We start from the raw sequence: 22,622 nt of genomic DNA, 5'->3' as shown, positions 1-22,622 counted from the left end.
AAGAAAAAGGAAACATATAAAAGTTTAAAAGAGATATAAAAGAATTTTACTGAAAATGTAAAACTTTTAACTAAAAATAAATACATTTGTAAATGGATCAATTAGCCATTGAAAAAACACTTTTCACCGTTTTTCATTGTCAACAAATTCCCTAACTTTTTTTTAGAAAAGAAAATTTTTAGGGTTTGAGAAGGAGATAAACAACTCATTTCATGATCAGATGAAAATTTACTAAATTCTCGCGTGTTCAGTAACACGGCTGTTTTTTGGTTCAAATCGAAATTTTGTCAATTTGTACACAATGAATTTACGAAAAAAATCTTGTTTTTCTTTTGATGGTAAATATTTTGCAGTGTCAAGTGAACAGGGATCTTTAAAAATTTGGGAAACATCTACAAATGCATTGAAACAAGAATATATTTTGAAATCGTCGGCAAATATTTCTTGCACTATACTTATTTGGGGTCCAAATAAGCATGAAGTCGTAAGTAATTTTTGTGATTTTTTTTAATTGGTACAAATTTATAATTTTGTTATTTGAGTTTATAAAATACAAAACTTGATATCTTCACGAGAAAATAAAATCGCATCAACAAACATCAATATATCTTGTGTGTTAAAAATATATTAATTTGTTTATATTTGTATCAAAGTAAAAGTATGTTTGTATGTAGAGCGGTGTACAAAACAGCTTGAGTTGGTTCTGTTTAAAAGTCAGGATAAGATTGTCAAAATTAATTTCTGATACCTTATTCTTATATGACAATACTGCATGCCTCTTAGTTTCATTTTTTTATCTCTATTTCGGTAAATATATGCTATGACAATTGTTTTATCGGAAATCGGACTGTTTGGGAATAGTAAAAGTTCTTAATTATTATATATATAATAATTATTTTTTTTGTATATACTCATATAAAAATATCTGCAAATAGTGCAATGGAATTGATAATACTGATCATGTTGCAACATAAGTTTATATATTTTTGTAAAAATTTCTAAATATTGGCAATATGGTTTGATATAATTATATGAAGAAATGCATATACAATTGAATTTTAGTATTAAAATTCAGTAAGTTAGAGTGTTAAATGAATAAGGGCAAGTCATGAGAAAAAATCGAACATAATTTTTAACAACCAAGTATTGAATGACAAACCAGACTGTTTTCGGATTTGATACCATTGCCAAACTTCTATTTATTTCAAAAGGAAAATTGAATACTATATTTAAGTTGATTAAAATATAAATGATTACATTTTCTCATCTGTATCAGATTTACAATTCCATAGTTTAATCTGGACTATATAATTACAATTACCATAGAATTGAACTGATTTGTATCTAGCTTTTTGTTTAAAAACACATTTTTAGTACTGAAGCATTTTCTAATGACATTTTGATTTAAAAATAGGATATGTTAAATATACTATATATATTCTCAATTTGATAAATTTTGTGTTTTCTATAATGTATGATTTTGTCAAAAATCTTAGTTCTTTTCTCCCATCATTGTCTAGATTTGCTAATATCACCAATGACAAAAAAATTTGATAAACAAGTTATTTAAAATGGAAGTTAAATGTCAGTTCATACTAACTAATATATCGTGTTGCTCAGAATTAAAATAATTTCATGTAAATTGGTTATTTAATTGATTGTCCTAAAACCTTTACTTGAGTTTTTCCTAGCAAAATTTGAAATATGTGTATGAAATATTATAGTTATTGCGTATCAAATCGACATTTAACTATTATGTTTTGTACATGAAGATTAGGAGAAGGGCAAAATATATTTAATATTGAAATGTCAATATATGTAAAAACATGCAATTTTTTTTATAACGCATCATATACAAAATCTTATTTTCTAAAACTTTAATTAAAATAATATATTTTTGTTAAAAGATTTTAAAATCTTAGAGATTTTTGAAAACATTATAGACTGTATAACTCCACATTTCAAGAAAATCCTTATAAAATGACCATTCAAAAACAAATACACTAAATAACTTTAGTATTTTCATTTAAAATGATTGGCTACATTTATACTTAAAGTTTTAAAGTACTCTCTTTAAAAGACTAAAGTTTTCTTCTTTAACTATTTAATTAAATATTATGGAACCTTCACTATCACATTTTTGTGAGTAAAAATTTGAAGAAAATCTATTCAGCTGTTTAGATTATATAATATACAAGATAATTATGAATTTTATTTGTATGGACTTTATGTAATATAAGAAATTTATAACATGTCTGTCTCAAACTTTATGAAAATTTGTTATTTTGCAGATTATTGATGATAAAGCTGAAAAGAATATTAATCATTCAGATTGTCAGTGCTTGATAATAGGTACTGAAAAAGGAGAAATTCTTTTGTTTGATTTTACAACTGGAAAGTTTTATAATCATTTTGTAAGTACAGTAGACTTTGAAGTTAACATTTCTGTAAATTTATTAATTCTTGACTCTCTTTCTCTCTCTCTCTCTCTCTCTCTCTCTCTCTATCTATCTATATATAATTATATGAAGGAATTTTATTTTCTATTCATTAGGTTACATCTCATACAGAAGCTGTAAATGATCTTTATTGGCATTCAGATTCAAGTAGTTTATTCAGTTGTTCAGCAGACAAATTAGTCAGCATATGGGATGTATCTGGAAAGTTGAAAAAGTAATTTTTTTTGTCATCATAATGTTTCTAAATTTGCATTTTTTTGCAAATAAAATTTCCTTTATTTTTTTAATGATTTATAATTTTATTTTTTAAAATCTTAATTTGTCATAATAACATTTTTAAATGCCTGCTTCTTTTTTATGTCAAAATTAGTGTTTATTTATCCTAAGTTTTTTTTTTTTTTTTTATGGATAAAAATAAACTTTAAAGCAATTATTTCTGTATACTTTACTTATGTTTTTCTAGTATTTTTTTTAGATCAATAAAAATAATTGTGAAGCATAACTAGGAATAAAAAAGTTAATTCAAATATATTTTATTGTTATTGTTAATATCTCTTTATTTTAGATCTTGGGAAGCCGATGATGAACCTCTTTATTCATTATGCGTTATTGATAGTGATAATTTACTTGTTGCAAGCACCTCAATTTCATGGTGGAATATAAAGGAACATACCTTAATTAAAGTATGGCTCAGTTTAATTATAAGTTATTTGTAACACTTTAAGTCTTGAGCAATTTTAGCTGTGGGTTTTTAAAAAAAGGCTTGGAAAATATTTATATGTGTTATTAATTTTTCTCTTTAAGATTTTTTCTTAGAAATTTAAAATTGTTTTTATTAATATTGCTGAAAATATTTATGTGCTAAGAATTATTATTTAATAAGATATTAACTGAAAAAAATAAGCATGTTTTAGATGAAGTGAAGGGAAGTATGCAAAAAGAAAACCACCTATCTTAAATAAATAATAATAATAAAAAAAATCCTTGAATAAAAAATTTTAAGATGCCAAAATATGCACATTTTATATTTCTAAATATTAAAAATCATAGATGAGACATCATAAAATGCAATAAGTTGTACTTAATAATTAAATAATACTTAAAATTAACTTATTTTACAACTTAATTATAGTGTAAAAATTAACTTTTACTTGATCTTTGTTTTCTATATTGTTTTATAAATTTGCATCTGTTTTGTGTGGTTATATGCATATATTTGAAATTCAAAGATACAAGGATAATAATTGAACAAAATGAATACATATTATAGGAAATTTTATAATGCAAAGTTGATTATGAGAGATTTATCTGATTTTACATAAGATGTAGGATTCTGCTTAATTGCTGCTTTCTAGTTAAATATGATAATCTCCCCTCCCCTGCCCCCAAAAGTAATTATTTGTAATTAAAAATAACTTCATAATCGGTGACAACTTTACTTGATAGTAGGGGAAAATTTATTCCATTTATGTTAGTGCAAAGTGTTTGTAATGTATTTAAAAGTAATTCATATATTTAATCAAAATTTAATTTAAACATTTTTTGTTAATATTCAGTGGCATGAAATTATATTTGAAATAATAGTTGTTTCATTTCATGAAGATTTTCTGTAACCTTTAGATGTAGAGAAGCTGTTGATGAAATAGCCTGTAGACTTTTATGTGCTTTCAACTTATGTTATCATTTACTGTGTTTATTACTTAAGCTAAATAACAAATGCTACCATCTTTTTTGTTAATAATTAATTTAAAATTGGCATTAAATTTTTTAAATGCCAAAAATGCAATTAAAATGATACTTGATTTTAAAAATTACTTTATTTTGTCATTATAGTAAGTAGCTAGCATTTCACATATTATTATTATTCACATATTATTTAAAATATTTTATCATATATGGAAAATAAGAAAAAATCCATTTGAAATTTTTGAATTCTGTAGCTTTATTTTTATTGAAAAATGAATTTATTTATTGGATTTTATATTTCAGAAATTTAGTGGGCACAATACAGAAATTCTTTCATTATTGCCTGTCATTGCCACTGATGTATCATATAAATCTTACTTTCTGTCTGTTTCTGGTGATTCAAAAATTAGTGCTTGGTAAGATTTATTTATAAAAGTTTATGTGCAATTTACTGTCCAATTTTGCTATTGTTTATTTTGCTTCAATTCATTGTGACATTTTTTGTTCCATGATGGTTATTATTATTTTTACTTAGTATCACGTTAGAAAGTTATATAATTTTAAATATTAATTGTATTACAATAGATGCCACTTGTAGTGATCGTTTTTGTTCCAAATCAAAATATTTTTTAAATAATCCAATTCTATGAGTATACAAAAATAACAGAAAAAAACAGATACATCATTCATTTTAAATAGAAAAAAATTCGATGCAGTGTATAAAATTGAAAAATATTCATATGTATTTAATTTTTTAAAACTTTTTCGAAAAGATTTTGAGACTGCTAAGTTATTAAACGTTTGTTGATTAAATCCTTCATTTGAAAAGTATTTAGCAGGAGATTCGACACAGTATTAGAATGATCTTAAGGTCAAAGGGCTTAAAGTTTTGTCCGCTGACGATAGTTTGGCTTTTTGCTCGCCTTCATCATTATTATCTTCATGCTGTATATTATCATTACTTTGATTCATCCATGCATGACAAATAGTTCCTTCTGTAGTCTTTTTATTTGTTTCCCAATTTACATTAACGTTGATGCAGACCTCATATTCTTTGGAAATGTTTGCTGACATTTCAATGATTGTTTCTAATAAAACTTCCATTCCAAATTGCCTGGACATCAAAATTGATTTCTATAAGTGAATTGTTGGTATTGTAAGTAACACTTATTGCTATAAGTGGTACAGGTATTAGAGGATTTTCAATGCATTCTGATATGGAAGAGTGATTCCTCAACTTTCTGATCAGTACAGCTGAATGATCTTTATTTCCATGATCACTACAAGTAGGTAACTATTGTATTATTTCTTAGAATCTTATTTATAACTTACCAATTACATGTGCTATCATTTTATGTTAAGAAAATAGAGCTTTGTATCATACAGTAATTTGAGAAAATGTTTGCCAATTTGATATTAGACCCTTGGATTCACCTGCATTTATTTGTTTTATCTTTGTATGTAAACACAAAAAGCATAACACATACACTTCTAAATTTTTGAATTCACATCATAAAAGATTTAGACCTCAATCCCCTAATTAATTACTTCTCTAAAGGATAAAAAATGTATTTTTAGTGCCAATTTTTGATGTAAAGACTGGAATCCTGCTCTAGAATTTGGGGTGAGAGAAATATATAGTTTCTAGGATTATAGTGACATTTTAAAACATGCCAGGAAAAAGTAACCAAAGAATTTTTGGTCTCAGTTACATGATCGTTTTTTTTTTTTTTTTTTTTTTTTTTGTAATATTCTTATTGACTGGGATTTTTAGAAAAAAAAGAATGTTATCCTTGCAGATTCCTTTATGATGCTCTATGTATAAAATTCATGCTTTTCTCAGTGTCAACAGATTATGTTCTTAATGAAAATGAAAGGATCCAAAGGATGTCTATTTAGAATTTTTATTAATTTATACAATTGTCTGTCTTTATAATTATGCAAAGATGTTGCATTACAAATTAATAAATGTGAACAATTTCTTTAAAAAAATTTTTTTTATTTATATAGCTTGAGATTTTTATCATTTTTTAAAAACTTTCATGACCTTTATTAGCTTCATTTGAAATTTCTAATTGGTTGTAAAAATCAATAAAAAGATATTCATGAACAATGAACCTTATTCTGAGCTAATTTGGTCTAAAGCATCAGAAGCAAATCAGCTAAATTCAGCTATAATAATTTAAGCTAGGATGCATAATGTCCTCATTGTAACAATCGAAGTAAGTAGAGTTTGTCCAGCAAACGTGGAATGACTGCTAAACAATCCTCCCGAAAGTTGATGAATGTTGGAGGCAAAGTCTCCAAATTTATTATATTTGGTTGTATGGATGAAAGAATAAGCAAGCTAGGATGCTAAAATGAAATAAAATAATTTTATTATCTTAATAATTTTTCAAATAAATAAAGTTTTGATTTCATTCTCACTTTAAAGATTATTTGCTTTCAGTTTTCAGAAATATTCTTAGGTGTATTCATTATTTTGAAATATTAATTACTACCATTTCCTATATTAGGACGAGAAAGATGCAATTATATTAATCTTTCATTTTTTTCATCTCGATTTAGAATCTAAAATGTGTATATTATTTAGACATCATATTTTCTGCAGATTTCAACTTTTTTGCGATTGAAATTGTATGATTCTTGAGATAGTTAATTTTCTATTATGCTATAATTCTGCAATATTTTTAATATTTGCAGCACTTTTTCTATAAATTTATTTCATTGTTCAGTTAATTATGTTTATTTTAATTTTGCATATGTATGTTTGGCATGATGCATTATTTATAAAGCTTAACTTTTTTTTTTAGACATATCTATGGATATATCTGATTACTTGTACATGCTCAAGCTTTTGCGAAGGAATTGCAGTGTGCTATGGCAGAGCATGCATTTATACCATTATATTGGATGTTTTTAATGTAATAGATCCTTTATAGACAATTAACTATTAGATGGCAGTTTGCCTTATGATTAATATGATTTGACTATTGAATTTTTGCAAACTGTTGTCACAGTTATTTAATTTTAATTATTTAGATATCCTTTTATTGTTTGTGTGCTTTACCATGAATTTAAATAGTTACTCTTTTTTTATTATTTCATGAGCTATTTTTTTTCTTAGGCATTTGAACATTAAGAACAGCAAAACTGCAGTGGCATCCTTCAATATACAAGGTGACATAGAAAGTATAGATGTTACAAAAACTTTCTCCAAAAATAATGTAAGTTAACTTATGCAAATTTATATGTTCAATTTCAAAATTATCTCTACTGTCTAGTAGTAAATTCACAGTATATAGACTTGATATATTTTCATAATTTTTTTTCTTCTTCCGTTTAGCCAATTTTTTTATCAGCAGTAGTCAAAGATGGGCCATTGTACCTTTTTAAGCATGTTTTAAATGGGTAAGACTGATCTCTACTCATTTTTTTAAAAGTTTTTATGAATTTTATATTTTATTAATCGAATTTTAAGGTTTGGTACAAACGGAATTGCTAATCAGATTTGCTTAACAATCCTAAAATTTCTGAATGCATAAAAGGAAATAAAAAATACCAAAAGCTAAAATCAAATTCCTGGAGTGTAGCTTTTAACTCGATAAAATTATCCATTTCATTAGATTCAGATTAGATATTAGATTATCGATTTCATTCTGTTCTAAAAGAAGTTAGTCTTTAAAAATTGCAGAAATACTAAAAATTGTGTAATATTTCTAATATATATAAAAAGCTGATTGTTTTTTAATTTGTAAAATTTTGAGATTGTTTATAATTTGCAGGATTTTGCTATTTTGACTTGTAGTTGTTGATGATCGATGCTTTTCTTTTGCTGCATGCTAGATTTTTTTTCAAATTGTTCTTAAATATAATAATTTAAGTAAGAGTTTTAGTTGACAGTCCTTGAACAAATGACTTGTACCTCCTAAAAGTGATATTTGCCATCTGGATAAAAAAATGAAATGACATCCCTTTTTTAAAACGAAAATTTTAGTAAGTGAAGTTAAAATTTCATTCCTAAACTTTATTATAGGCATCAGATTTTTTTTTAAAATTTAAGATACAGAATGTTCAAAAGGGTGAAACCACATTTTTCTTTTCTTTTTTTTCTTCTTTTTAATGATAGCAAAAGTGTTTTCTCCCTGAAGTTGACTGATTCATTCTATTTGTTTAACTCTAAAAAAGGATATATATATAAACAGTGTTTTAAAATTATATGGACAAGTGAGTTCAAAAAATGATCCAATAATCGCATAATAATAATAAGCACATAGAATCAGATCATAAGTGTATTGCTTTACAGAATTTTTATTAAAACAAAATAGGCTGTGCTAACAAATATGAACTTATTGAATATTTTGTAATTTCAAATTTTGAATCAATTCATTTGAATTTTCTGTAAGATCATATCAAGAATGTTCCAAAAAGTGTTTGGAGAATGTGTGTCTGTAACAAACTGCAATTCTGCTCTACTTATTGCTTTAATTCCTGTATAATTGTTAACAGGCAACCACGGGGACACGCCTGTGAAAGTACTTGACAAATGTTTTCAGTTGTATTCAGATCTTGACTGATAATTAGCCAGTCTATAGCAGTCGCTTGATTCTGTGTAAACCAAGCTCTTGTTGAATAGGAAGTGTGGACCAATGCATTGTCCTGTTTGCATTTCCAATTTTTTCCCGTCCTAGAAAGCTTCTAATTGAAAATAGTTCATTTTGATAATCCTGAGAGCATTGCCAGTCTTAAGGAAAAGTAATATGCATTGAAACAGAAAATGCCATACTATAAGAGAACATCCTTCCTTATTTACTGAAGAAGTAAGGTTCTTGTCATAAATCAGCTGATAGAATGCCCAGTCACCAATGATATGTAAATTGATTTTTTTTAAAGAAAACATTTAACTATTCATTAGTCTAATGCATTGTTATTTTTTACCCAAATTATGCATGCCTCTCTGTGGTGTAATTTCAGTATATATGTCCAGCACATTCTGCAACATTTATAAAATTTGCTTATCTTTATGTAATAGTGAATAGTAAATCTCAAAATAGGAAATGCAAAAATCCATGCAATTTCATGAACAAAAGTGAAACTGCTTACAAAATCTACCTTGTTTCCAAGATGTCTTTTTTGATTAATCTGAATGTTTTTTTGCAATTGCATTGCTGCCTTTCAATAGAATTTCACAAATTCCAGATTTACTACACTTATTTATTTAATAATGTCAGACGCTTTAATTTTTTGAGTCGTTAAATATCAAATTTGAGTTATATCAGTTTCAGGAATTGAAAATTCAAAGCCATTTTCTAATAACTTCATAAACGGAAGAACAAGCAGTGACTTTATATTTCAAAATGGCTACTTCACATGTGCAAAATATGCATTATATTTATATGTTATTATAAAAGCAAATCTTTTTATTGGCCATCTTATTTTAAATTTTATTTTTTAAAAATTTGATATAAGCATAATATTTTTGTATTTTAATAAATATATTTTATGATTCTGTAGGCTAATTATTTTTTCATGGTAATTGTTATTTTTTGAACTCTTACATCAAAAAGTAATTTGAGTTAATTTTGAGATGCTTTGTGCAAGATGAAATTTAAAACCTGTAGTTAGGTTGTTGTCATATTTTAACTTAATTTTTTTATAATTCTGATTTTATTTAGAAAGCCTAAGAAAGATTTAGAACCCCAAATGACTCTTCACATAGAATCAAAGGCATCTGTTGATACTTCTAAACCATCTTCTATTCCTATTATTGCCTCACAGTTTTCCAGTGATTCAAAGTCTTGCTTGATTGCTTATGGAAATATTGAAAATCCTACATTTGAAAAAGTGGTATGTTTTTATTTTTATAATTTCTGTATGAATTTTTGTTTCAAGCATGGTTTTTTTTTTTTTTTTTTTTTTTTTTTTTTATGTTTTAAATATAGCTGAGTAAAACACTAGGTATCTGTTTTGATTCTTATTTTAATTTAGTTTAAAGAAATGGTTGATTCCAAATTTTGAATCATTTTTCAATATTATGCTTTGCTACTTTTTTTTTAAATGATGATGCTGCTTTTTGTTTTATATTAGTATCTTAATGTCATGAAATATATATTTTTTTAATGTTTATTAAGTCTTTAAGTAGTAGAGATTTATCTATTATATGAGGTTGAGATTTGGTACATTTTTTTTTGTGCAGTTTGTAGTAGATACTTTATTTGAAATTGCCTAAATTGCATATTTATTTAGGTTTTGCTATTTTTAACAAAATGTAAATTTTTATGTGAAACATTCCTGCATGTATGAAGTATACTCTTTATTTTGCAGTCAGGGCATCTGTTTCTGTAGTCCTAAAATCTGTTTTTTCAAAATGAAGTTTTAAAAATATTATTTCCATGTTATGGCAAAATAAAATCTTTGAAACATGAGCAATAGATAAATGTTGAAATACTTTTTTAGGAAATTGTTGATTGTCCAAAGACTTTAACTTTGTCAAGAGATAAACGCTTATCTAGTGAAGATGACTCGGTTTTAATATCTGAGGTAAGTGAAATTTGCTTATTTTTTTTATTAGTCATTATATGTGGTTTAATAATTGATGATGGTAGGAACACATAAAGCAGTTTCCCTTGAAAATAAATTGGACCTTACATAATTAGTTTAGTTAATTGGAAGTGCTAATTAGATTTTTGACTCTCACCACAAAATTTTACATTCTACTGATAACAATTGTCTACTGAGCCACTAAACTTCAAAAATTTAATATTTTGGATGAGAAGCAGATAATTTGGTTTTCATAAACAATCAATTAATACTCTAAGTGGTAATTAACTTTTCCTAATTTCTGTGTTAAATTCAATTACTCGTAATTTTACATACATATACTCAAAATTTCAGAAATTAGATTAAATATTAGGGAAAGAAATTTTTTGACGGGGGGGATAGGAATTTATATATATATATTACAAATCTGTAATGTTGCTTCCCAGCACAGTTGGTTCAATCACTGGAAAGACCAATTTACGATCAGCTCTGTTGGATGCTAATCGGGTGCTGAGTCAATGATCTCAGAGCTTGGCGGCGGTTTTGACGACAAAATATATATTACTGGAAACTTCCAGAATTTTAGTGTTGTTGTTGATTGTTCAGGAACCTTCTCTGCCCGCCTCTGGGAACTATAAAAGGCTGATAGGTCCAAGCTGCAGGCAGTCATGAAACGAGTTGTGTACAGAATCGTGGAAAGAGTCTATGGGGAAGAGTTGGATTAGTCCAGCAAAGAGTAAGTGTTGTGTATGACTCAAATGATTGTTGAATTGAGCTTGTATCGAGTCCTGGTGTTTATTATAGAAGTAGCATCGATTTGTGTGTGGAGTAGCCAGTCATGTAGTGAGTTGGCAATTGGATACAGCTAAAGTGAGGAAACTAGAGAATTGCAGATGTTAGGAGTGACCATAGAGTGAATCTACGGAAATTCCTCCTCCTGCTGAATTCTATCTGGTCGCTTTGTGTGCTGTGGTTGTTATTACTACTTGTGGGCATGCTGCTTTGTATTACGTGTTTTTATCTCGACTGTATATTTGTCGTCTTTGTATTAGTGTCTTCGTGTGTAATAAAGGTCATTGTTTGTTATTAAAAGACTGTTTCTTCATCCACCAACAAATCGGAAAAGAACCCTAGAAGTTCCGTAACAATATATATATATATATTATTTTTGAAAGAGAAGCTTGTGCATTCTTGCTTTTTGAGGTATCTGAACTCAAATCTTCTTTGAAATGAAAGGGTTAATTTATTTGACCTTAAAGTTTTGAAATAAAAATTAATGGCTCCTGAAAATTGAAAGAATGTTAGAAGAAAAGCAAGTAATTTGGTATTGATAATGTTGGAAAACCATGAAGCAAGTGTTACTTCCTCCTAATCAGTATTCAGAAATAATAGTAAAAAGTATTTTGACTTCTAAGAATGACAGTAAAATCATTTAATTGGAAGAAAGTACAAACTGTCTGCATTGCCTAGGCAATATGCTTAAAATAATATTACAAAGGATTTTTCATATTTGTACCTTTTTTTATCTGTCACTGGAGGGTCTTTCACGTTTATTCAATGGGAAGATAATCAGCTATATTGCTCACAGATGTCATACAACAACCTAGGGAAAAAATGGAGAATGAACATAATGTCATAACCTATGTCACTTAGAAATTATAATCTAGTTTTTATCTGTATTTTCTTGGTAACATAATAAATTATTTAAAAAAAATCAAATTAAGCTAGTTATAACTTATAAAGGAATAACTAAATATATTACAAATGCTTTTAATCTTAAACAAAATTACTGTTTTCGTATGATATCCACATTTAAATATATTCTTGGTTTTAGAAACCATTAAAACTTCGTTTGAATATCAAATGTGAATTATATCGAAATACAGTATACCATTGACATTTAAATATATTATGAATATAATATACTTAAATAGCATCCTGAATTAAAAATTATCTTATGTTTAAAATTATTTGTAATGGCATAAAAGTACAGAAACTATAAAAAATACCAATTACCTTTTGATTGAAAGAAAGCTTCTAATAATTTGTTTAACAGAGGAATAACTTGCAGTCTAAGAATTTAATGAAATATGGATGGCTTATATTAAATAAACAGTATTGTTAATTTTTATATAAATAGTTTTTAAAATTATGGAAAAAATTGCATTATTTCAAGATTTGAATACAAAACTGAAAAAATTATAGTTTTTAATAATGATGTAAAAATTATATTTGTGCTATCATATTTTTGGTAGATGCCTCTCAAAATTTCAGATTATACTTGATTTGTAATGAATTAGAATTTAAAAAAATTAAGATATTAAAACTCTGAAGTTTACATTTCCAGGCTTCTTAGGTAAAAATATATATTTATTTTTTATCATAATAAAATTTAAAGAAATCAATTCAAATATTTTTTATCAAAATTTTTTAATACATTTTTTAAACCTGTATAACATAGGAAACAAATTTTAATGAATTTTCTATTCCTTAATATAAAATGATTATTTCTTATAGATTTAAAGCTGCTGAAAAAAATATGTTGGTAATTTTTTTCTTTCGCCTTACAATTTAAAGGAATTTCATTTATAAGTTTTGGATTATATAGGCAGTTCTATAGCCATTATAACTATATAACTTTTTTAAAAAAACATATTTTGATCAGTTGATGCATTGTTTTGCTTATAACAGCTATGGAACACATAACAAAAGAATAGAATTTACTTTGATAAATTTTATGTGCATGACCTAGAACAGAATTACATGGTTCAAAATTGCAAGATTGGAATTGCCTTCAAATGAACGCTAACAATCTATTTTCTAAAATTGATATAAGAAATATTTTTTCTCCAATAAAAAGTGATTTGCGTCATTGATATAAGATAAAATATTTGTCTGCTTTAAATTATCATTGTAATTTAGAAGAATGGTGATTGTTCTTTAGTGGCTCAAAAACCTGCTTGAAAGCTGTGCTACTCTAAAATGGAAATGCATTACTTGGTATTCTTATAGTATACTTTAGCATAATGAAAGAATCTTTATGAAAATATAAAGATACTTCTTCAAATTGTCTATTTACATCATAATTGGAACATATATGCATATTTTAAAATATTTACCATAAGCAACTAGATTATTCAAGGTACCACTATTTTATTGGATAAATCTTTAAAACTGATAGTGTCAATTAGCACTTTCATATTTATGATGGTCTAGTAGAATAGGATTTGATCAATAAGTTTATGTAAAGGAATAACAAGAAAATTAGAAAATCTTTCACTCAGAAAGCGGTATTCAGTCTTTTAGTTATAAAGTCTTATGTAAGATTTTTTAAAAAATAATGATAAAATTATTCTTGTGCAAAAAATGGGAACTTGGTGTTTTGCTAAATTATTAGTGTTAAAAATACAGGATAAGGACGATGAAAATATTTTAATTTTCTGAATAGTTTTGAACATAAAAAGTTTCTTTATGTTGTAGGAAGGGATTATTCAATAGGCTCTTTCTTTAATTTATTGCTTAAGAAGTCTCAATATTTAGTAGTCTCAAATAATTTTTGCTTACGGTTTTTACATATTTAATAAGTTATGTATGAAACAAAAAAATAAAATAAAATTATAGAATATATTGACTTTAATTTATTCCTACCTTTCTAAAATTTATAATTAAGAGTATTTTTTAAAAAAAATCTTATATTACTTTCTTTTGCTATCTTGATTTTTTTTGTCTTTTGTTTTCAGGTGAAAATTTACAATAGATTGGGTGAATATATTTCTGTAAATGGAACAATTCCATCTTTAAATTCCTCTCTTAGCAGTTCAAGTCCAAAAAGAAAAAAGCAAAAAGATCCTGACATAAATATAGCTTGCAAAGAGAAAGAAGAGACTCTGGAATTATCTGATAAAATTCATTCACATAACATAGATATAAGTTCTCTCAGTGCAAAAAAAAGACAACGAAAAATTTCTAATCAAGTAATTTTTTATTTTTGTTTACTCTGTTTCTTCTTTTCCCTTTATATTCATTTTAATACGATTTTTCATTTAGCTTTAAATTTTTGCTTGTATATTATTTTGTTAAGTTGGTTGATTTTTCTTTTCTGTATTTGTGAAATTTTTAATTTTTCTTTAGATAGATTAATAATGAAAAATACACAAAATAAATTTTAGTTTATCTTTAAAAGTAAAAATACAAAGGCATTAGTTGATTCTGGTGAATATCAGGATGAAATATTAAAATAATCTGTTTTGTATATATATATATATTATTTTTTTCAGTCAATTGTGTCAGAATCTTCCAATGAACATACAAGTTTTTCACATTCAACTACCATAGATGAAGACCTATTGAGGTGTCTTCAAACAGAAGATAAAAGCTTATTAGATGTAAGTAATAGTTTAAGCAGACAACTAATTGGAAAAACTATTAGAACAAATATTTGTAATGTTTATAGACAAACCTTTTTGCCTGCCACTTTTTAAATAATAATTTGCTATCGTTAATATTGCTTAGTTTTAAACAAACTCTCTGATCCAAATTTATTTCGATTAAAAGTTAAGATCCATATAGAATTTATCATTTAATATATAATATTTACAGAATATCCTCAAAAACTATTAAAAATTTTTTATAAATGTTGATTGAAAGTTTACAAGTGCATTATTATTTTTTGATATTGCCATTTTATAATACTCTTTAGCAATATGTATATTATCTTTCAAAATTACAGTGAAAATCTCACTCAAACATTGGTCAGAGGAATGAAAAAATGATGTAAGTCTATAAATTTGCCTTTTAACATCTCAATTTTCTTTTTATTAGCCCTTCTACAGAAGCCAAAGTATTTTCATACAATTGATTATTTTATCTGATGAAACTTTGCAGCTCTAATTAAGGCAATAGTTATGCTAACAATGGCTTCACTTTTTTGGGACACCCAGTCCACACATACATATTATTTGCTTTGTTGCATTTTTCTGTAACAATAACAAAAAACTGTTGCAATAATCAAAACAACTTTCAATAATAATTTTTTTTCCTTGTCATCTTGAACTAAAAGTAAAACGAAATTCCATTATGTTAATGCTGTGAATAACATTTAATAGAAAATTAGAATTCGAAAATGCTATTAAAAAACAATTGAATTTTTGTTTTGGTATTCCTTTTCTAAAATAATTCAAATGCTTCTGTAATATTAATTAATTAATTTACTTTAACTTTCTTTTTAAATAGCTATCAGTGATTTCATAAGAAATATTTGATCAATTTTTCAGTTTCTTTTTTTTTCTTTTTGGATTTGTTGTTATTGTATCATTTTTTAATTCTTGTGTTTCTAATACAAGAATGACTAAATCTATTTATGACTAAATCTAATCTCGAGTAATCTATTTTTAGTGTGTTGTTAATTAATTTATCTTTTCTTTTGTTTCGTTACTCCAGCATTTGATATGTATTTTATAAAAATTCCTGTTTGTCTGAATTATGAATATTTTTTAGTCCAATTTTACTAAAACTGAAACATCTTTTTTTTTTTTTTACATCTTATTTTATTGCTTAATGACTATGGTTTTCTATTCTTATTTTGAATTGCAATTTTATCTGATTATCTTCAAATGTAAATTCCTTTACAATATCTACTTTTAGTATTTTGAATTACATTATTTTTTTTTTTATCAATATAGGTAGTGTTAAAATGTGATGAAAATGAAGTGATTAAAAGTTCAGTTCAGAGGATACCAGTGAATAAATTAAGATTTATTCTTCAAGAATTGCATAAAAGACTTTCAAGCCAACAAAGAAGGTAACTATAACTTTTTTGTTTCAATAGAAAAATGCAGTTTCATTTGCATTCTTGAAATTTAATATCTTGCTTTCATATTTTTCAAAACAGCTATATTATGCTGTTAAACTAATTTTTTAACTTTGATATCTGAAATAATAACAAAATTATAAATTTATATAGAATTTGATTTTGATGTAGATTGCATATTGTTTTTATCAGGTTTCTAGGGGAAAAAACTATGTTACTTATAATAAGGATCATAACAATGAATTAAAATTTAAAATGCAAAAGTATTAGTAATAATATTCATTGCCTTATGCAGATTCATTTCATTGAACTTATGCTACTTTCTTGGAATGAATGATCAAATGATGGGAAGGGAACTAAATCTAATTTATAGCAGTTGCATGTTTTTTCTTGGTCATAATGAACCTAAAACTTGCATAATGCATTTTTTTTTAAAATACGAAAATACTAAAATGAATCAAACTGTGAATATATACTATTTTGAAAGATATAACATTCTCAAAACCAAAATTTTGTCATATGAGGCATTCAATATGTGGCCTTTTCCCTGGAATATATGCATAGTTATGTTCTGATATTGAGTTGCTGATATTTTTACTTAACATGTTAACAGTGAGTGTCCATTTTTATGGGAAGTTACATTTCACTAGCTTGTCTTAAATGGTTATATTTCATCAGTGAAATCAGTATATGTTCCAAAATTTGTAGACAATTTTCAATTATCATGTCTCATCAGTTAGCCAAATTTTGATTTTCAGGTGTCATCATTATTAAATGTTCTGTTTGATTTATTTTTGATGTTATGTAGAGAATTCAAAAGTAAAAGTTTTAAAGTTTTTGTAGTTTTATAAGGTTTTTAAAAATTTATTTTATAAGATTTTTGTTGTTTAAAAAATTTTAATTTTATGATAAAATTTTAAGTGACTTTTTAACCAGTTATTTGGTAACTTTTCTTAATTAAAATTTTTTTTAATTTTAATTCATAGTTAAAAAATTAGCTTTATCATGTTATTTTCATAGTTATCTTAATGCTTTATAATTTATTAGAAATTTACTGAAATTGATACTTTAAATTAAGTTTGGTGTGAATGGGTCAATGTATAGATATTGCTATGTTTTCACTCTAAATTTCGTCTTGTATATTAGTTTAAATTTATCAATAGATTGTATTCACATTAATGTGTACTTTTTTGTATTCCCACGGGAAAAAAGTAAGTGAGAGATATGTATTGTAGACTATTCCATCATGCTGAAACTGCAAATGTATTTTTTCACTTATATAATGTAATATAGTTTTAGATTATATTTAATATACAAATATAGCAAATTTTTATACTTTATACTAATTTTTGATGAATGTAGAAGACTGTAAAATACATGTAAATTTCTGTGTCTTGTAATCATGTGTTTCATGTGTTCTATCCAAATAGAAAGAATGCTGAGCTTCATTCATGTAAATACAGAATTAACTTTTTGTTCTGAATTGGCCACCTTACAATGTATTACATAAATATACTCCATCTTTAAATTCTGACTTTCATGGGTCATTCATTTCCGTATGGAATCGAAATGCTGAATTGACAATCTATATATTAAAAAAAATGTTCTCTTGACCTTTCATTCCTGCTTTTTCTGCCTTCCTTTTCAGTGCACTACTTGGCTATCACCATGACTTGGATAAAGAATTTTATTAATATATATAAAAACTACTTCCTTTTAAAGATAAAGGATAAAAGTCTGTTAAAGTAATCTGTTTTTCAAATCATGCTTTTATATATATAGCTGTAGAAATGTTTATGTTCATTTCAAATTAAATGAATTTTATTAGTCTAAAGCTAAAATTTCATGTGATATATTACTTAACACAATTTAAGAACAATGGGACAGTTCCGTTCATTAAAACAATTTTTCATTAATATCAATTTTATATTTTTTGAAAGTTTAGTTTGATATGACTTTTTAGTCACTATATAATTTTAATGCATATGAACATGTTTTCTTATTGCTGCAAATTAGAATTTATATATTTCAGAACTCTCATATTATTTCTAAGAAATAGAAAAGGTTTACTTTAGTTTGAATGCCTTATTTTATGCAATAGAATTTTACATGAATCATTAGGTTAAGGAAACTGAAAAATTAAATAATTCCTCTAACTGTAGAATACTGTGAACTGCTACCTACTTACTTTCAATTCTTATTTCATTCAAAGGATGATAGAAAAAAATTTAAATTATCAATTAAGTGATAAAAGCAGAGGTAAATTAGTATCCACTTATTGCCAATTATTTAATAATTGGTCGACTACAAATTGTTAAATAAGTGGGGTAAAATTCTAATTGCTTGGTACCAATTCTATTGTTTGGTAATTTGTACCAGCCATAAAAAAAAAAGTTAAGCCATGATATAAAAAATAATTTTGTTAATTCTGAAGCCATAGCTTCATACTTTTGCTCTTAAAGAAATAGTTTACTGTTTGTTTATCTGTCAATACTTTTTTAAAAATAAGAGGCCTTATATAAATCAGCTTATTCAAATATATTGATAGTAATCAGATGCATTTTTTTAAGTGTAAACCATAAATTGGCATCCTAAAGTGCATCTAAAAAAGAATATATTCAGAAATGCAAAAAGGAATTTGGGAGATTAATTCATATTAGGAAATTATGCCGCTGAATAGATTTACATTTCTAGTTATTTTTGTTTTAAGTTAGATGCTTAAAAATATTATTATAATTTTTAGTAGATATATGCACTAAAATGTATTTTAATGTTGATAATTATTTCTTTATTTGCAGAATGTACATTAATTTCTTTATTAATATTAAATATACTTTAGTAATATTAAATTTCTGATAAAAATTTTCCTAATTAATTAACATTAATTTCTTTATTAATATTAAATATACTTTATACTTTAGTAATATTAAATTTCTGTAAAATGTTTAAAATTTAATGTATTTTTATTTGACAAATAATTTTTTCATATTTGTTGGATTCTGGCCTTTATGTATGTAATATTGCTAGTATTAAAATGTTTACATTTTTTATAGGTTTTATTCAAACAAGTGGTTGGAAAAAATTCTGAGTGTTCACTTAAGGTATATTATGCAAGTAAGAAATTTATTTATTTATTTTACTTATTATGAACTTTCAGCATTTAATAATAGTCAAATAAATTCATATTTCTTAATTTTCAGTAATATTTATACCTTTTTGATCATTCCTATTTTAGAGTGAAGATCTTAAAGAAATAATAACACTTATTGAAGACTATTTTATTCAACAAAGAACTAACGAAAAAATATTAAAATTGTTGCAGCTGCAAAGATTAGTTAATCTTTTAATACAGGTATTACCATTCTTAGTATTATTTTGTGTATTAGATTAAGATTTATAAATTTTTCAAAACATTTGTGACTTCATTTATTAAAATTGCTATTAAATATGAATATTGTATTCTTATATATAAATAATATTACTTATCTACATAAAATTTATAACATGTTTTCTATAATTACATCTTGGTAAGACATTTACCAATGATTTCATTTCGTCTGTCACTTTCTTGACTAACATTAGTAGTTATCAAAGTTAATCATTTAAACATAAATATCTTTGAAAAATTATGCTGTTTCTTTGTTACAAAAATTGATGAAAGAAAAAGTAATAATGAAGAAATTTATATGTATTCACAATTTCCAACTTCATGCAGCTTTTTTTATTGAAAAATTGTAATTTTGAAATGACTATATATATTTTATTATGTGTTTCTTTTTAATATTGAATACTACTCCTTTGTAAATTTTTAACATTACATTATGTGCTTAGTAACACTGCTATTTTTGTACAAAGAATTAAAACAAATATTTTCATTTCTAAATGAGATGAAAAATGATAATGCATGATGTAACTTATATACCAACATATAAAAATTATTATGTTAAAAGATAAGGCAATAATCAAATCTGAACGATAATGAAAACTTTGTAGATGTGTCTATTAAATGAGTCATCACAGAAATATTTGGAGTCACATTTTAACACACACACACATACATACATGTATTATATTATTGTAAAGTATTTTCAACATTATGTTTTTTTAATAATCCATTTTTATTTCAAAATTTATTTTTGTTTTGCCTTTCAGATTAAAGAAGAAGGATATTGTGACAGTAACAAATCAGATGATGAAATGGAAACATGAAATTGTGCCAGAAAAAAAAAATTGTATTATATATTTGTAAATGAAATTTACAATCTGTACAAGTGTCTTCTTATTTTTACATAATTCGGTGCTAGACATGTCAAAATTGGGCAGTCAATTGAACTGTGCTGAAAAGGCAGGCATTTTGTATTTTTACATTGAAATGTTGATGATTTTATTCACAATTGTTATTGTAAATACTAAAGATCCTGTTGACATTTAAACTCGCCTTTCTTTGAATTGTTTTGAATCATTTTATATATTTTTATTTTATTATATCACATATTTTACAGCTTTTTAAATTTCATTTTGGGCCCCTTCTTAAATTAATTGTGGGATATTTATTCAAGGCTCATTAAATTATGGACTAGTTGTTTGCAAATGGAGTAATGTTTAATCATCTTGTATCAAAAGATTTTTGCAAGTGACAGGATTTCAGCTTCAGTATGATTTTGAAATTCTTTTTCTTGCATATTACCAAGAAAAGTTTTTGTTCCTCTCATAACTACCATCATATATGCATCTATTTATGATTTTAATTATTAAATAAATATGTCATCAAAATTTTTAAATGTAGTAACTTGTATCATTTTTTTTCCTCCAATATAAGTTGAAAATAATTAACTGATCAAATGTGAATATCTGTCTATTAATTACCACTGAAAAAATGTATATTTATGTATCTGCATCACAATTTATTTTTAAATATGAGTTTAATATGTTTGGATATTAGTTAATACGTATTTATATAACATTAAAATCGACAGTTAATAATCATTTAAAAAGAAATTTACATTTGAATGTATCAATTTTGCAAGTATTTGATGACAAAGTGTGGGGAGTAAGACCAGAGCACCTTGGGTTTTAGATCCCATTCTGTGAATGATGTATTTGTTCTGGCTAAGTCAATCAAGGATCAAATGTTCACCCATTAATATAATGCTAGAGTTTGAAGAAGAGTTGGTATTGATATCTAAACTTGAACAACATTCAAAACTGAGATTTTTCCCAAAATAGTCTCCTTGTATTGTTTCAAAACCGAGATGCTGATCTATCTAAATTATACTATTTGTGGCTAAATAAGCATTTATTGCTGAATATTTATTTTTAAATTACTGTTCGTAAGTAACAGGAATTTCAATTTTAAGAGACTACTATGTAAAGATCACTTGTATACATTATGCCTTCTTGCTCTTTATTTGAACAGGGCATTAAAAACTCTTGCCTGCAATTGATATTTAGTCTATAAAATTTTAGGAGTTTCATTGATCTTCCATCTATTGGATTTTAGCATTTGCCATAATAACCTAAAATATCATTACAGTAAACAAATTCATCTTGAGCAATTAGGGAGTAGTTTCTTTTAAACTTTTGCTAACTCATTAATAAAGATACTCTTTCTATCCCTCTTAGCATAAAAATTGTGAATCTTGGACAAATCATATCTCAGTCTTTTAGTTTCAAAGTTGTACACATAAACATTTTGTGTTTTGTAATATAATGAAGAAAACTATTTGTCCATTTTGTTTGTCTCCTATCTTAATGATCGAGATCAAAAGACAGAACTAAATTTTTGTATTAAGATGACATTCCAAGTTTCATTTATCTGAGTTGCACTTTAGAGTTATCACTTTTACCTGCAACTAGACAGACAAATGGTCAGATTTTTGATTAATTTAATTCAAAACTTGATACTAGTTTACACTTTAGATATTAAAATTGTGGACCAAATTTTTTTCAAAGTTTTATTGTTTACTTACACTTATGTAATCATACAGACAGACTTTCCTCTGAATTGATTTTCTTCAAATTTAGTAAAAATCTACAAACTTGATGTTAAGACCACAGACCAAATTTCACCCATCAAGTTCAAAGTATTTTCGACTTGTCGTATTCACAAACAGATAAAATTCAAAATT

The 22,622-nt window shown here is 25.3% G+C and overlaps 1 protein-coding gene across 1 annotated transcript; it reads left to right on the top strand.

Annotated features, from left to right (window-relative positions):
• The first annotated feature begins 213 nt into the window (after window positions 1-213).
• LOC129975034 (WD repeat-containing protein 43-like) lies at window positions 214-20,927 on the top strand. Its single transcript, XM_056087900.1, has 15 exons — window positions 214-484; window positions 2,292-2,414; window positions 2,555-2,673; window positions 3,025-3,142; window positions 4,449-4,561; window positions 7,273-7,372; window positions 7,492-7,556; window positions 9,821-9,992; window positions 10,602-10,685; window positions 14,426-14,659; window positions 14,963-15,070; window positions 16,367-16,485; window positions 19,548-19,608; window positions 19,730-19,846; window positions 20,647-20,927. The coding sequence occupies exons 1-15, from the start codon at window positions 302-304 to the stop codon at window positions 20,701-20,703; spliced, it is 1,773 nt and encodes a 590-aa protein (XP_055943875.1). The 5' UTR covers window positions 214-301; the 3' UTR covers window positions 20,704-20,927.
• Window positions 20,928-22,622: the final 1,695 nt, after the last annotated feature.

The sequence above is a fragment of the Argiope bruennichi genome, chromosome 7 (genome assembly GCF_947563725.1).
Source record: "Argiope bruennichi chromosome 7, qqArgBrue1.1, whole genome shotgun sequence".
Taxonomy (NCBI): domain Eukaryota; kingdom Metazoa; phylum Arthropoda; class Arachnida; order Araneae; family Araneidae; genus Argiope; species Argiope bruennichi.
The sequence above is the reverse complement of the archived record's forward strand: the minus strand, read 5'-3'. Positions and strand labels throughout refer to the sequence as shown.

What these genes read in the sequence shown, in the direction of transcription:
- LOC129975034 (XM_056087900.1), top strand. Translation starts at nt 302, where the DNA reads ATGAATTTACGAAAAAAATCTTGTTTTTCTTTTGATGGTAAATATTTT. An exon ending in GATTCAAAAATTAGTGCTTG is followed by an intron (nt 4,562 to 7,272) that starts GTAAGATTTATT and finishes TTTTTTTCTTAG; the next exon opens with GCATTTGAACATTAAGAACA. An exon ending in ACTCGGTTTTAATATCTGAG is followed by an intron (nt 10,686 to 14,425) that starts GTAAGTGAAATT and finishes TTTTGTTTTCAG; the next exon opens with GTGAAAATTTACAATAGATT.